Source organism: Botrytis sinoallii (assembly GCF_014898435.1).
Source record: "Botrytis sinoallii strain Bc 23 chromosome Unknown BSIN_003, whole genome shotgun sequence".
NCBI classification, from domain to species: Eukaryota; Fungi; Ascomycota; class Leotiomycetes; order Helotiales; family Sclerotiniaceae; genus Botrytis; species Botrytis sinoallii.
In genome coordinates this window covers 781,636-797,065 of record NW_024066030.1, presented here as the reverse complement: position 1 = coordinate 797,065, position 15,430 = coordinate 781,636, and the positions used below count along the sequence as shown (strand labels likewise).

Below are 15,430 nucleotides of genomic sequence, written 5' to 3'. Positions count from 1 at the left end.
CGGAGTGCGGCGTAACCAGTTATTCCGGGAGCTTAGTTGGGAACTTTTTTATTTTGCAGTCTCCAGATTCTTTCGAAGGCATCATTTTCCATAATAGTAATTATTCGCAATGGGTTCAAGTGCGAGAAAAAAGAGGGAAAAGAAGAAGGACTTTCAAGTAAGAATACTATCCCCTATTTCGGTTTACACAATTGACCCAATGTTTCTAGAAAGTAAAACTTCGAGTTGGCAAGACTAAAGCAAAAGCCGACAACTTTACAGACACCAGTTTCAAGTCCAAATCAATTGTTGTAAATCAACAATCTCTTACAACTGCTGCACCTTCGAATGTTGTACAGTTCACCCATTATCTTTCATTGGCATCGACCTCAAAATCAGACACTCAACGAAAAGATGCGCTCTCATATCTTACGACTCAACTCTCTTCTCAACCCGTAAACGAATCAATACCCATCCCAACTGCTGTTATTCTCCCAAAACTCCTACCTTTAATCCTTGATGGAAATGCCTCTGTGCGAGCACAGCTTCTCAAATTCCTTCGACTTTTACCACCTGCAGATATCGGTGATCGAGCAGAATCCGCCTTACTATACACAAGAGCTGGTATGACACATTTGGCCACCGAAATTCGAGTAGATGCTTTAGCCGTATTAGAATGGCTTCTTCAAGTTGCAGGAGAAGATGTAGTTTCATGTCCGGGTGGGTGGGTGAAAACATTGAAAAGTTTCATGTCAATGATAGGCTGGACTACAAGTAGCGCGACGTCAAAATGGTCATCTGCAAGTAGAGTTAGTTTTGGAATAAGTAGGGCTAGTTTTGAGAAGTCAGGGAAAACTCTTCCAAGACAATTGATGGTGCTTTCCCAATTTCTCAAGGCTGGCCTTGTGGAACCGGAAATGGTTGCGCAGCCTACTACGAAGGGAGATAATTTCCCGCTTTTCGATGTCGAGCGACATATGATACCTTCTAGAGCGAACGCATATGCGCATCTCAATCTATTTGGGTCATCGAGAGATGAAGAAGGAGAAATGTATATTGACAGAGAAGATCGGCAAAGAGTTTTCCACAAAAGATTCGAGGCAGATTTACTCATAGGAGTAGAGCATGCTAAGAGGGAAGCAGGTGAAGCTGGCAGAGCTGCAGCAGTTCTCACCAAAGTTCTACGGGATGGTATGAATGATTATAGTGGCGTTGATGATACCCAATAAAAGGACTTCAAGGTGGAGTTCAAGGTGTTTTACTAGGATGTCGTATACAATGCTGTTCAATTCATTTTATCCAATCTCTCATTTCTTCATTTCCCATCCTAGTCCTGGCGTATCACTTATTTCTATTGTATATGTACCTAGGTGATTCGCCAAACTCAAAACAGGTGGTATATGACTCTCGGAAGTACCATTAAAATTGCCCTTCAATAGAAGCAGCATCATTATTATACAGTTTGATTGTACGCAGAGAAGCTCTAGGGGCGAAAGAAGTATATAGACTTCAGCAATTGCAGAATTTCTTGCAAATCTCAGAATGATCTCACAGAATGTACCTGAAAATGAAGATGTTTCGATGCTTAGAATCCCTTGATGTATCGAGTTCGTTTGTGACCTCTCCGAATTTATCTGAAAAATTGACTTCATGCCAATTGACGAATCATCTGGAATATTCAATTATGAGCGATTCCAAGAAAGGTTCTTAGATGTTTGAATACTTAAAAGATCCAGACAGACAGCTTCAACACTAACCCTAAGAAAGTTAGACTAAATGCACCCCACCTTCCGGAAACGCTCTGAGACCAACAAGACCCACCAACCCACCCAATGCTCTCGTCATGTCCAACAAACACGCGCTTCACTAGGTAACGATGAAATGGCAATCAATATCTGAACATTACATTTCAGAAAGCATCATTGCCAGCTATAGAATAATTTGTGAGTTGGCCGATCTTTATGATTTCCTTTGCCCATGTGTACCTTCATTCGGATTTCTTGTCTGCCCTATCATGCAGAAGCTATGCCAAGCGGTAAACGTGTAGCATTGCAAGGCTTTCACAGCTGGCTTTGAATCTCATCTTACTTAGTAGTTCGAAAGGGAATTTAAAGCTGTTCAATTAGCTTCATGGGTACTTCAAACATGTTCTTATCACCATTCTGGTGTATTCGAACTGTTCCTTTCTGTTGGCACGACGCAATTGCAAGTGCAGCAGATCCCCGGGCTCTCATAGGCTCATTATTTCACCCCTTTTCACGCGATGGCATTGTGTTACTGACCAACAACTATTGTAGGTTAATTTAATAATCATCTTAAGCATCACGTCACTCTCTCTTCTTTCCGGAGACGTCACATGACTCTTCATATCTCTGATATTGCACTTGGTCGATGACTCTTTTAAGCTGGTTGCTTCAGTCAGATACCTTCCACTCAATCTTTTACCCTGAATGTGAATGCCAGATTTGATTTCGAATATCTGCACAAAAAGAAACTGCGACAGTGAGCACTTCTCAATACGTATCCAAGAAAATACTGTCTTTCATTATGACAAGAGTGGAAATTAAGCCAGGCTCGCCTGTCGAGGAAAGGCTAATAAAGAATGAAGATTCTGGGGATGAATCTCTGCAACTGGATTTACCGGATATCGCAGAAGATAGTATTTTCGATGACGTAGATGTCGAAGACGAAGAGTCTGAATATGTGGATGGGAATTTTGAAGGCTTGGTGTTCATTAATGGTATTGAACACTTTGTTTGTCCAGGTAAATTGACAAGTGAAATAATATGCTGATGCCTGCTAATGGAGATATATAAGGGTTTAAGATCCGACAACTTCCTGCACCAATGATCGTCAAAAGGTCTTTAAGAATGCTCTATAATACCATCGTCAAGGGGAATCTAGTATTAGATCCGAACTATCAGAGAGCTAGTGTATGGGACGAAGGACGTGCTTCTACTCTTATAACTTCAGTATTGATGGGATATTTCATTCCTCCAATCGTTCTTAATGTCCAAACAGTAATCAACAAATTGAAGGACGGCCGGAAAGAGGTGAAGCACATGCGGATCTGTGTTGATGGAAAGCAACGCTTGACATCGCTTTTTAAGTTTATGAGTGGAGAGATCGGATTTTTTGACAATTCACACCCGCCGAAAAAATGGTACTATTGTCAACCAACTATCAACGGTGTGTTGACACCGAGTAGCAACAGAAACATTTGTCCAGATGCATTGAAGAAGTTTTTCGACGACAAGGTCTTCTGTTGCTATGAGTACGACCATCTGACACAAGAGACTGAAGAAACTATGTTCCAGCTTGTCCAGCGGGGAATTGCTTTATCGCCAGCTGAGAAAATGAGAGCAATGTCCACTGAGTGGGCTAGATTTACCCGCATATATGAGGATGATTATGCCATGGTGATCAACTGTAAGTCCCCTGTAGTTTACGCGAGGAACATGGCTAATGGGTGATTAGTATCAAAGCAAAGTCGTGCATCAGGCTTTCGTCTTATTCTCACTATATTTACTATGATTCAAGAAGTTCTTTCTGGACCAGCCAACGGTCGAAGGAGGAAAACTGTGCCCTCACTTCAAGCCAGTCCCCAAGCACTTATGCGTGTCCTAGAAGATCCAGAACCAATATCTATGGGTCTCAAACTCGCTTTCAAGGACGTATTCGACAGGTTTGAATCACTGATCAAGTTATCGTCCACGAAGTTACCAGACGGCCAATATGAAGTCCAAAAGAACTCGGTATTTGATCCTGCTCCCGAGTTTCTAAAGGAGGCGGATGTGAACCACGTCCGCACTTTCTCACCACTAGAGTTAGTAGCCACAGGTATTCTAATATCATACCATAAAGACAGGCGATCAGACGACGTTCTTCTTTCAGACATCAAATCCCTACGTCGCTTTCTACGATTGAAACATAAAGATCTACGAGTCAACGCTCAATGCTGGGCCACGGCTTGGGAATTCATCTCTGAGCACGTTCATCGAAATCCCAATCCCCTGAATAATTTTGCACTTCGTTTACAATCGCATCGGGAAAAGAATGGAGCTGCTATCCCTACAGAGAGGGGTATAAGGAGGGCAAGATCGAACTCGGATTCCAGTACGCTGTCGAGTTTAGATTCGCTGTTCGAGGCTGAGGTTGAGCGGGACCGGGATGATTCGAGTGAGGACCCGGAGAGTAATTCTTCCGTGTCTAGTTCGAGTAAGAGGGTTTTGGTTGATTCTGCTGGTAATGAGTCTTCTAAAAGAGTGAAGATGTAATCTTGCATTGTCGGCGCAATGTTTCACGCTGGTTGTTCTCCTGGTGAATCGGCTGATGGGAATTTTGGTTGCTGCATTTTCTCACGTGTAAAGAGTTTTCTGGCCAAGCTTTGGTATGATGGGTAGAGTAGAAGTGTTTATACCGGCGCTAGGCTTCGTGTTTGGGAACCTTGTTTGTGGCGGTTCACAGCAATGCATCAGGAAGGGTGTACATGGTGGAATTTCAGTTTGATTATTGTATGATAGAGATATAGAGCTTTGGTCAATAAGGTTAATACGTAAACAGTTTGAGCTGATCGTGATCATTTTCTTCATGTGAAAAACGTGTGTCATTTTATTGACCTACTTTCAGCTAGACATTGTAACTAACTTGATATCAAACCCTTCGGTCCCGTCTTGTAGAAATTGGATCATGGATGGATTACTCATTTATCCTTTAAACAAGGACATGAAAGATTAAACTTCGAGGGATACATTGAGCAAGGTATAAACAACTACCAAAGTTACTAATATATATTTTCAAAAACTTCAACAATATACATCAATTCAAATGACTGAAAAGTAGTTTGCCAGTATTGGTGGGCCGGTTGCCTTCGTCTGTGTTCGGGCGTTTGTTACCGAGTGGTGCCCTGTCAGACGAGTTTGAAGGAGAGTTGTAACATTAGGGTTTCGACCTGAAGTTTTGCATTTTTTTGGTTCTCTTTCTCTTGAATTTTATCTCTTTTTGTTGGAGTCGTTTTTTTTGGTTATGATGGGCTGTGATGGTGGTGGAGCTTGGTAAGCGAATGATATAAATTTTGCAATACATAGTCACTTGCGATCAATCGGTCTCATAGCAATGTCCTAGCATCACAACTCCCAAGAAGCTCCCAATCCCAATCCTTCAACCGCCCATTCCTTCCATCCTTTCTTTTCTCCTACCAATCTCACTTTCTCCCACTCTTCTCTTTCGACAGACCTCCACTCCTCAATAGGTATCCAACCAATATACGCGCGATCCCCAAATCCTCCTATCCAGTAGATTTCCTGCACAACCAAGCGAACCCACTCGCTATGATGAATATGGTTACCTGGTAACCAATATTTAGCATCGGGGTGCGTGTCGACAAAACATTGTCTTAACTGTTGTTCTTCTGCAGGCGAAGTAGTGATGGGTTCGAGGTATCCCAGGATGCTGAACCGCGGTTGATTGGCCGCCGAAAATGCGAATGGGTCTGGCTTAGAGGATATGCGGGATTTAGGAGGGTAAGGAGGGGTCCAAGATAGGGAGAGAGAGATATTTGGGTTTGAGACTGCGTTTTTGAAGGTGGTTGCTATGCTGAGAGCGAGGATAGTAGGATTGTTAGTTGACGGTTCACAGTCAGCTATGTAGTCCATGAGACCGATGGGGATATTCTGGAGATTGGAGGGGCGGTTTTCGAAAGTTGATGATGAGTTGGGGAAGATGGTGGAGAGGGTTCCGAGTGGCGTGAGATGGAGAATGCGACGGGCGAGAATAGCGCTTTCGCGGGATGTAGGTATGCGATTTGTAGATTCGGTAGAGGATGGATTATTGACAACGTTCTCTGGAGAAGAAATGGCGATTGGTATGGATGAACTGCTTGTAAGTTGAAGGAGAGTGCTCAAGAGCAAGGCTCCCAATGGGACTTTTGAGAGGTACATTGCGAAAGAGCTTGAGGAAGCAGGGTAAATGTTTATTAGAGGTAATGGAGGCCAAATGAAGATGTGTTTATATGATAAATATTCAATATAAAATTGACCTTCACTATGTACTACTTACATAATAAAATGGTTTATAACCTTACCGCTGATGAGATGTGATGGTACTCGTGAACAATCCGAAAACTCGGAAGGGGTTACGGTGATAAACATGGATCTGATAACGATAAAGATCTCTTGGCGTTCATGTGATTGAATCTCTTGCACAGCTCGTTATCAATTTGAAATTGTACCTTTAGAGACTGGAAGTAAAGAATTAAAACCTTCAAAGTTTTGAGATGAGTACAGCACGGTACAGTGTGAGGAAAATCTCAAAAGCTTATTTATGTGTTAATTAATGGAGAAAATGAATTGATATGCTGATTCAGCATGTTCATGTTGTATTGTATTTTTTGGGTGTTTTCTTCTGCGCAAGAAAGAAAATGAAGAACGAGAAGAGAACATGGCTCCTGTATATAATCGTCACGTGATCCAAGACAAAGGGCTGCCTAATTTCGAAAGCCCTAGCATTTTTAGTGCGAAACACCAAGCGATGGTGCTAGAGTAAGCAGCAAAGAAAGAGTATACTGACGCATCTCACGAAATCCATCGACAACCCAACAAATTCAGCAACCGCGTACGTATACCATATTATTTTATCAAATCTACGGTTCCTGCCATCTCTCTAGAATCGCTCGCAGATTTTCAAATTGATTTCCTCATCTCTGCGAAACCGATCTATTTGCATCTCAAGGGGAAGAACATCACCGCTTACATTTGCCACTTTTACAGTTATCGGAAATATCAATCGACAATATCCCGATAAACCGCAATCATGGGAAAGGTTCACGGATCCCTCGCTCGTGCCGGAAAGGTCAAGTCTCAAACACCAAAGGTACGATTCCTCTGATATAATTCTCGATGGAAGTCATGGACACCGAAATGGGCGGGTTGGAGTGGCGAACAAGATCTTGAGGGTCATTTAGGCAGCAACATGGGAGAATGGAAACGGGAATGCGATGCTTTGAAAGGCTGCACATGATTTTGATGAATCAAATCATGCTAATACGATATCACAAATAGGTTGAGCCACAAGAGAAGAAGAAGCGCCCTAAGGGACGTGCTGCCAAGAGAGAGAAGTTCGTTCGTCGTTTCGTCAACGTTACTTTGACCGGTGGCAAGAGAAAGGTTCGACAACACCATAAACATTATCGAATCCAAGATGGTTTGCTAATCCAGGAAATAGATGAACCCCAACCCAGGAGCTTAAATAACCAAAAATTGATGGTTGGGGAACAAGAGGGGCGTTGCTTGTTACTATACACAAGAATTTCACCACGATGGGTTTACGATTACGATTCAGGAATTAGAGAATATCTACTCCAAGTTCGGACGGGAATCCATTGGTTGAAGGGAAAGCAATCTTCTGTAATGGGCGTATATGTACATTTGAGGAAGTGGTTTGCTGCTGAATTGAGATCAATGTTATCTTGATCTTTCTCCGTCTCAATACTTGTCCATTGGTTTCTGCAGATGTGATGTGATATTACGATGTTTTCTTACGCTGCAAAATGATGAAGGCGAACTGGGCAGTCCATTTGTGCGGGGCGTCGGCCGAGGTCTTGAGAAATCGTTATGGGCTGGCCATTGGCCAGGGGTACTAGAGATTCTGGCCACGAATCTCGGTCCCGTATTTTTCATAGGGATCTGACGACAATCAACAAGTTTCGACGTCTTCCTCACATTTCTCTTTTTGTGTTCTGAACACCCGCCACCTACATATAATACACATGCAACGGGCATATCATGACTTGAATGAAACTTTGCACTGAAACCACCATGTTGCTCCCATTACGTCTCAACTGAAATCACTTGTGAAAGATAACAAGATGTCAAAAGATCGCTTACTTTTCTTGACTGCCGCCATGAATCTTGGTTTCAGATCTCTTTTCAGCGCTCCTTACATGATTTCTTGTTTTCTATCCTATATGTACAACATCTTTATTTCTTTCTTCTGATGGCGAAATCGAGGCCAAATTATCGAGGAAGCGAGCTTTAAAGGTGTCTGTTTTCCTTCGTGCTCTCTTTCATTCGTATTTATACAAGTTGCCAGTTCATCTTCGCTCTCTGGGTGTGTGGAACAGAGGCTCTAAACTACACTGAGATTTTCTATGAGATTACGGCACATGATTGTAGCCTCTTTTTTTGCCTCCATCGGACGCTTCGATGACTGGTGATCAATCCAAAACCTACAATATGAAAAGTGTTCAGCATCCACCTGAATGCGCTGTTCAAACCCTTCTCGGATATTGAGTTTTTGATAGTACCTGTCTTCTCGACTGTCATATCTTCCTTCACTCACTCAGACTTGGATTGTTTTCGCTGTCATTGAATCCCTAAACCTGGGTACGGAAAATCGATTCACGGGATGAAATTCTTCAGTACACTGGCGTAGCATAGCGCGGCTAAAATTGACATCTATGTCGCTTCAGTTGTTCTATAATCTTCCTGAATATTGGTGTAATCACCTGTGAGATGAGGTTTCGTGGGATGAGATATCGACAGAAATATCGACCATGGAGGAGCAAATCAAATTCGAGAGGATGGGGTAGGAAAGAGAGGTGTTTTGGATGCAGATTGAGAATGTGTTTTATACATATCATGCTTTTTAGGAGATCTGATCTGTGTCTGTATAGAAAAGATAGATGGCTTCATTTTCTTTCTTTCGTTCTTTCCTTAAGTAGATATTTCAAAACTACTCGTATTTATATCTATCCAACTACATAGCCAGCTCCAAATAACACCTCCAACACAAACACAAACACGTACAAACGTCCGACACATCTTCAACATGCCATTTACCATTTACCAGGAGATGGGATATACAGAATCATATAATATAAAAACACCAGAGAGATATGAAATAAATACAAATACAGATACAGATATAAATACACAAAACCCCTCGATACCACCCACCTGATGAACTTTACCAACCCTCCAACCTCATAACCCTAACATAAGATTACATTTCTGTAATCAAGCCCCCTCCCCCTCCCCCCAAAAAAACTTCATCACCACATCTCCGGGAAAACTTACACTAGCCTACTAGGTAGTCATATAACCCCCCCCCCCCCCCTTCCAGAAAAACAAAACAAATCCAGCACGAAATCTCAATCTCCCCTCCCCTTCCCTCCCCTCCGTCTATCTAGACTTTCTCTCGAGTCTCTAACTTCTACGCAACGGTATCTAATCTAAATTATCTAATCCACCTACCTAGTAATTAATCTATGCTCCAGTCTAGAGAATGGTATTTATAATCGTGGGATCTGGGATCGAGGAGTACTAGGTAGGTAGGTAACAAGTAACAAGTAACTTATCTTCTCTACGAACCTAACAATACCTAGGTACCTACAATCCTCTCTCTCATTCATTCATTGCATTCGCCATGCACACACAAATCCAGATCAAAGTCAAAGTCAAAATCAGTCAATCAATCAATCAATCAAATGAATTAAGATCATATTCTCCTCCAACTACCACTATCTTAGTATCTCAGCCGTCTTCTCTCATATTCTCTGGCCTCTTTCTGTGCACTCTACTACATTCCCATTGCCATCATTGCCATTCCCATCGTAATTGCGATGCCTGCCAACCATCCAAGCGCAACAACTGAATTCAGATCCATCAACCCAGTCCAACCAAAATTCCTTCAACCCCGTGAATCCATCCAGCACAGCCAAGCCAGCATGCTCTCCCCAATCTCTTCATGCCCCCAGAAATAGAAGTCCCTGTAACAACCCGTCTATCCGGATATCAAATCATGTCATTAAAGAACCCTTCAAACCCTTGATGCGCTGCTCCGACAAAAAGACCAAAAATCGATGTGCAAAATCAAGAGTAAAATCAAACCAAGCCAAGGCCAACCCTTATCATATCCACCCACACGTCAACCAACCCAGTACAATCCATACCCATCGTCCGTATCTACTGCAAATAGTTCGCGCGCAGACACAAATACCATGGTCATAATCTCCCAACTCTCAAAAACTTTCAAGCACAGTGCAAAAGAAGAAAAATCAAATTCACACGATCAAAGTCTCATTGCTCTTAATTTGCGTACAAGAGTTAGAGGATCGAATGAGTAGGTAGAATAGAAGGAAAAGTAACATGATATCAAAGCTCTTAATGCTGGAAACAGAAGGAAAAAAAACAAGTTTCAAAAGAGCCTCCCAATAATCCCGCCCCTTCGTGGGGTATATAACCTGAGGTGCATTACGTTGATTCGATCCATTAAGAAAGAAAAAGCATCATCATCGTATCATTTGTATCTTAAAATGTAAAGCGCGAATCCTCGCTGGTATCATAAAAGGCCGAGTATAAGTAACTCCAAGGAACAATCAATTGTAGCCACCAACCCCAGAAAAGATCATAGGAAGGAAAGAACGTCTATTGACGTCATTGGTAAAGAGAACGACAACGAAGCTCGATCAGAGACTCATGGTTAGCCATTCCCATTCTTGAGGACCAGCACCGGAGCCATTAGGTCCATTTTGACTATTCATAGTCATTCCATGTTGTGAACCTCCCATGCCCATTTGCATTCCAGAACCTCCTTGCCCCATCATTGGTCTTGCTGGCATACCAAATCCATTGCCTAGGCCCATGGATCCATTGGTGCCCATCAATCCCATGCCAATAGACTTTGCAGCCTCGTTGCTACCAGTAGAAGCTTCAGGCGAATCAATATCCATACTCTCAATTGCACTAACACTTTTGCTATGTCTTCTTTGTCGCTTAGGTACTGCATTTGATCGAGGCATACTAGATGCTGCACCAGGGCCGGGTGTTGCTTTGGGTGGAGCAGCTGCTATAGGAACCACGCCCTTGCCTCCGCTAACACCTGTTGTGCCTGAAGAAGAGCCCGCAGAACCATGGTAGGAAGTTGGAGTACTGCCCGCAGTGCTTCCTCCATTTCCTAATGAACCTGTAATTGAAGGGGGGCTAGCACTCTCATTGGCATTTCTTCCATGGCTGCTCGTGGGTGTTGTTACTTGAGTTTGCGGGGCTGTGCTGACCATGCTTGTTGCTGCAACTATCGAGTTCTTTCTAGTGTTGGGTCCACTGCTCATTGTGCCTATTTTCTTAGAAGCTCTCGTTGAAGCGCCACCCGAGTTACCAATAGGAAGTGTAGCACCAGATCCTCTATTTCGCTTTTTGATGACGTCGGTTTTTAAGGATAAGGGACGTACAACACCGTGGAGCTTAAGGAAGAGACCGCAGGCATTGCAAAGTGGGTGACCTTCAGGGTTTCGTCTCCAGAGAGGTGTTGTTTGTGTAAAACAATTCGTACAAGTTGTTGGTACCCCATTATCTCCTTGACCAGCTGCCGCTAAATTGGTAGTCGAGCCATGCTTAGATCCACCAGGAGATCCTGGTCTACTGGGTGCAACTGATGAAAATCCTGACATGTTGTTGGTATCCGGTGGTGAATTTGATGCAGAAGGGCCTGAGTTGTCAAACATGCTATTCTGGCCGAGAAGTACTGCATTTGGTGTCGAGGCAGTTCGAGGAATCTTTTGTCTTCTGTCATTTCTTGAACGGTTATCGGAAACAGATTGTGTAGAGCCGTGATGTCTCCCAAGGGAACCTCCAGATCCATCCCACTCTAATGGTGACGACACCATCTCTGTTCCTCCAATGGTGACTTGTTTTCTTGGCGGACCTCCTGGATATCGTGCTGCCTGAGTATTGAATTGTCCTGACAAACTAGCATCCCACTGCAAGCTGCCACTTCCATGCATATCCATGTTCTGGTCGTCCAAAGGTGACTGGGCAAAATCGTGCTGTAACATGAGTGTTCGATCGGCAAAAGCTTGACTTTCATCATCTTCGTTATCGGAATCGGCTCCAAATGAAAACATGTTTTCGTGACCAATCTGGACACCAGGGGATCGCACAGGATGATCGGGTTGGAAGACTTGAGATGGATCTATGTGTTGTGACAGATTAAATCCACCGGCGGAGGCAAAGGAGTTGTTCGAGGGGCCGGAGGTTGTCACTGCAGTGAACATTGATCCTCCGTTGCCGTTGTACATATATTGCGGTGCCATAGAATTGGAAAGGCTTGAAGGCCCTTGATTGAAAGTGTGAGGGCGTTGGTGTCGCATATTCATTCCGTGTGAAAAGTACATTTCCTGTCCCTCTGGAATGGGCTGAGGAGTAGAGACTGTGGAAGGATAAGCGCTTCCAGGAGGAGAATAATAGTCGTTTGAGTTCAAGGAGGAAGACGGCATCGAAGCATTGTTGTACATCGAAGAGAATGGTCCATGGGGAACGAGGGGTGAATGGGAGGGAGAGAAGTTAAAGTTTTGTTGGAAAGGGCCTGCCGAGGTGATAATCGGGTCATTGTCCATGTTGAAAGTGTCTAGTTGAAATGGTACACCTGGCACTCCGTGGTTAAATGGTGGGTGAGATTGATTCAAAGAGTATTCTTGAAGATCATCGGGGTCATTTGGAATCATTATGCTGTTGACTTGCGGCGAAAAATCGGCCGGTCGTTTGCGGGCCTGTTAGTTTTGTCAGTCCCCAACCTTGATGGCGCTTAAGATGTGATTTAATTTTAGAACCACGGGAAAGGGAAAACATACACGTCGCTCATCAATACTTGTTTTCCTCACGTTTCTCTGCACGTAATTAAATTCTTCGTTACTTCGAGGAGCGTGGTGAGGAACCGGGACAGATTGTGGGACCGAAAAGTGCTGTGTCGATTCTTTCCGCATTTTGATAGGAATCGCCGAAGCTATCGAGTTAGACGATCTGTCAATCTCTTTTTTCGTAAGTTCCGGGGAAGGCGACGTGGCGATTCCTGTTGGTGTGGATATACTATCGGAAAGGATATAATCGTCCAAATTCATGGCATCAGAAGTGTCTACAGTATTTTGGTCTGTAGATTTTCTCAGCTGAGCAATTCCACTTGGTCCAGTCGAAGTCTGATTTTGTTGAGATAAACTATTATTACTGTTAGGGTTTCCTTTGTAAACATCAAGGACTCGTCGGCTTCATACCGAGCATTTTCTTCCTCCTGCTTGCGCTTTCGCAGATTCATTGCCATCATGCGCCATGTCAAGTTCTCCAATCGCTCCTGGTTTGGCAGAGTCTTTTTTGTTTTACTGTATAACTTCCAGATCTGTGTTGCCAAAGGATCCTTCTTTTGCATCTCATCCGTGTTATCGAGCTCCTCGCCGGCAGAGCCATCTTTCCAAGTCGGAAAGAAACTCTCACCAAGCAAATCATCGCGCGCACGGCTTGACGCTGGGTGATCCAGTTTGTCTTCCTGAGCTTTTGCGCTCGCGCCAGAGCTCTTTGTTTGGTCGTTAATATTATCGTAAGTAGTCGTTGATTGATTCGCAGATGTCGGTTGAGTAGATTGATTTTCGGGCCTTCGAGGAAATCTATAATCGTGCTGTGTCCCTATCGATTCTGATGCTGTATTATTATTTATTTGCGAGTCTCCACTTGTATGCCAGTCTTCAGATGAGTCGCGGAATCTTTGTAGATACCCCCCACGCTCAAGGTATTGTGCCGTTCCAGGCATTTTGTTGGAGCGACACACCTCCTTCTCGGACGGTCCTCGCCCAATGTAACAGTAATCCCGCAACCGAATCCAATCCTAGGATGCTTCCGCAGAAAATGAGCTTATGGCTATATTCTTTGAATATATTTGTGTTTCTGTTCTTCGGGGGAGGGGTTGTTAAATCGAACGATCCCTTTGAGCACACTTAAATTTTCCGAATTTGCGACGATTGGACGAAGGTCGAACAAATCTAGAGTTGTTTCCAAATATGCACTGTTGGATCCGCAATCTTTTTTTTTTTTCCTGTTAACCCCAAATGCAGCGAGTCAGATGGAAGTGGTGTCGCAAATTTCGGAAATCTTGGCCGAAGATTGGTGGATGACAGACAATTGTTCAAGGGTGTACTTGAGTATTGTTCTTCTTTTCAGGTCGGTATTCGCCAGATTCCAAAGCTTTGGTTCGTGCTGAAAGAATACGAGTTGAATGGGAGTTTCCGAGCGTATACTTGGAAGTGGATAGAATAAGGATATGTATGTATGTATGTATGTGTGTATGTGTGTATGTGTGTGTATACGTGTGTGTATATGTATATGTAAAAGTATTGATGGTAGATATGGTAGATATGGTAGATGTGGTATGGAAGAGTCTTAAAATAAAGTATGACGGTAAATTTGTAATATGAATGTGGGTAGTGTGTGGGCTGTGGATTGTGGGTTGAATGTTGGTTGTAATATTAGATAGTGCGGTCTGTAGTGTAGGTAGTGTAGTGTATTCTGTAGTCTGTGAAAAGGTAGGAGAGAGCAGGAGGTACAGTAGTCTCTAAAGAGAAGTGTGAAGAAAAAAAGAAGACTTCCGATTTCTTTTCTTCAAACCTCAAAGAGACTTTCTTTCTCTTTCTCTTTCTCTCTCTCTTTCTTTTTCTCCTCTTTCGATGATTGACCAGTGCATCCACACGCTTCTCTCGCCCTGCCTTGTCTGTCTGTCTGTTAAGTACTTTTCCCTTCTTCTCTGCTGGTCTCTCGCTCTGACTCGAGATTCTGAGGTTTTGAGTTCGTCAAACAAAATTGGATTTAACTTTGGATCGTGAAGGAGAAAGACATCCAGCAAAGCAATAACGAATCACTCTAATAACATGGGATGGGATGGTATTGTATTATTGTCAATGGATATTCCAGGTTCTGTAGTTCCATATGAAAAAAGGACTGTACCGTAGTATGATCCGGGTGTATTAATTCTTGTCTGCGTATGGTGGAGGGTCAGTGGAGTAGAACTAAATTACTCCCCTCCACCCACTAACAAAAATTGTAGGTGGTCGTACCGAACGAGCAGAGACCTAATATGCTTGCTTCTTTGTGGATATCACTGAAAAGATGGATGGATGGATGGATGGATCATGGGCGGATGGGTGTGAAATGTGGATGGAATTATGGATTCGAATTTAGATGAAATCTATCATGGACGGAGGAAATGGGGGAGAGATCAAACATGTTCAACTACATACATACGAATCCCAAATGCTTGGATCTTGAGTGGCCATCAGACAGTTCATGCTCACGCTGTTGTAGATATTCTTGCTTCGTGTTGGTATTTATCAAGTGCAATCTACATGTAAGTGTGTCTACGAGCACACTTCTCAACAAGGCTCTGGCTGTCGATATAACATATACGGAGCAGATGGTACCGAATTGAAGGCACCCAAACATAGAGTTGTAAGCTAGTCAGTATCACATTGATACATTAGCTCTCCTGTCTGTTGATATTCCACAGCCTCCATTGGCTCAAGATGGATTCGCGTACTTCAGTAGAGCACGAATCACGACTCACGATTCACAATGCAACTTCGAATCTAGTGTCCATATTTAACAAGGAAAATGGTAGCTGCTGGATGCCGCGCTGGTGG

General features: G+C 43.2%; 5 protein-coding genes across 5 annotated transcripts; 3 read left to right on the top strand and 2 right to left on the bottom strand.

Moving 5' to 3' along the window:
- Positions 1-109: 109 nt before the first annotated feature.
- On the top strand, positions 110-1,208 carry EAF02_002000 (uncharacterized protein; the record flags this gene model as incomplete). Its single annotated transcript, XM_038898048.1, has 2 exons — positions 110-157; positions 210-1,208. 2 exons carry the CDS (start codon positions 110-112, stop codon positions 1,206-1,208), a joined length of 1,047 nt encoding a protein of 348 aa, XP_038761740.1.
- A 1,318-nt stretch (positions 1,209-2,526) lies between these two features.
- EAF02_001999 (uncharacterized protein) lies at positions 2,527-4,256 on the top strand (the record flags this gene model as incomplete). The annotated part of the gene is made up of 3 exons (XM_038898047.1): positions 2,527-2,743; positions 2,797-3,408; positions 3,457-4,256. 3 exons carry the CDS (start codon positions 2,527-2,529, stop codon positions 4,254-4,256), a joined length of 1,629 nt encoding a protein of 542 aa, XP_038761739.1.
- An 849-nt stretch (positions 4,257-5,105) lies between these two features.
- EAF02_001998 (uncharacterized protein) lies at positions 5,106-5,918 on the bottom strand (the record flags this gene model as incomplete). Its single annotated transcript, XM_038898046.1, has 1 exon — positions 5,106-5,918. The coding sequence occupies one exon, from the start codon at positions 5,916-5,918 to the stop codon at positions 5,106-5,108; it is 813 nt and encodes a 270-aa protein (XP_038761738.1).
- Positions 5,919-6,746: 828 nt separating this feature from the next.
- EAF02_001997 (uncharacterized protein) lies at positions 6,747-7,385 on the top strand. The gene is made up of 3 exons (XM_038898045.1): positions 6,747-6,849; positions 7,038-7,142; positions 7,201-7,385. The coding sequence occupies exons 1-3, from the start codon at positions 6,790-6,792 to the stop codon at positions 7,222-7,224; spliced, it is 189 nt and encodes a 62-aa protein (XP_038761737.1). The 5' UTR covers positions 6,747-6,789; the 3' UTR covers positions 7,225-7,385.
- Positions 7,386-10,444: 3,059 nt separating this feature from the next.
- EAF02_001996 (uncharacterized protein) lies at positions 10,445-14,229 on the bottom strand (the record flags this gene model as incomplete). Its single annotated transcript, XM_038898044.1, has 3 exons — positions 13,022-14,229; positions 12,605-12,965; positions 10,445-12,523 (listed from the first exon to the last, which is right to left on the bottom strand). The coding sequence occupies exons 1-3, from the start codon at positions 13,549-13,551 to the stop codon at positions 10,445-10,447; spliced, it is 2,970 nt and encodes a 989-aa protein (XP_038761736.1). The 5' UTR covers positions 13,552-14,229.
- Positions 14,230-15,430: the final 1,201 nt, after the last annotated feature.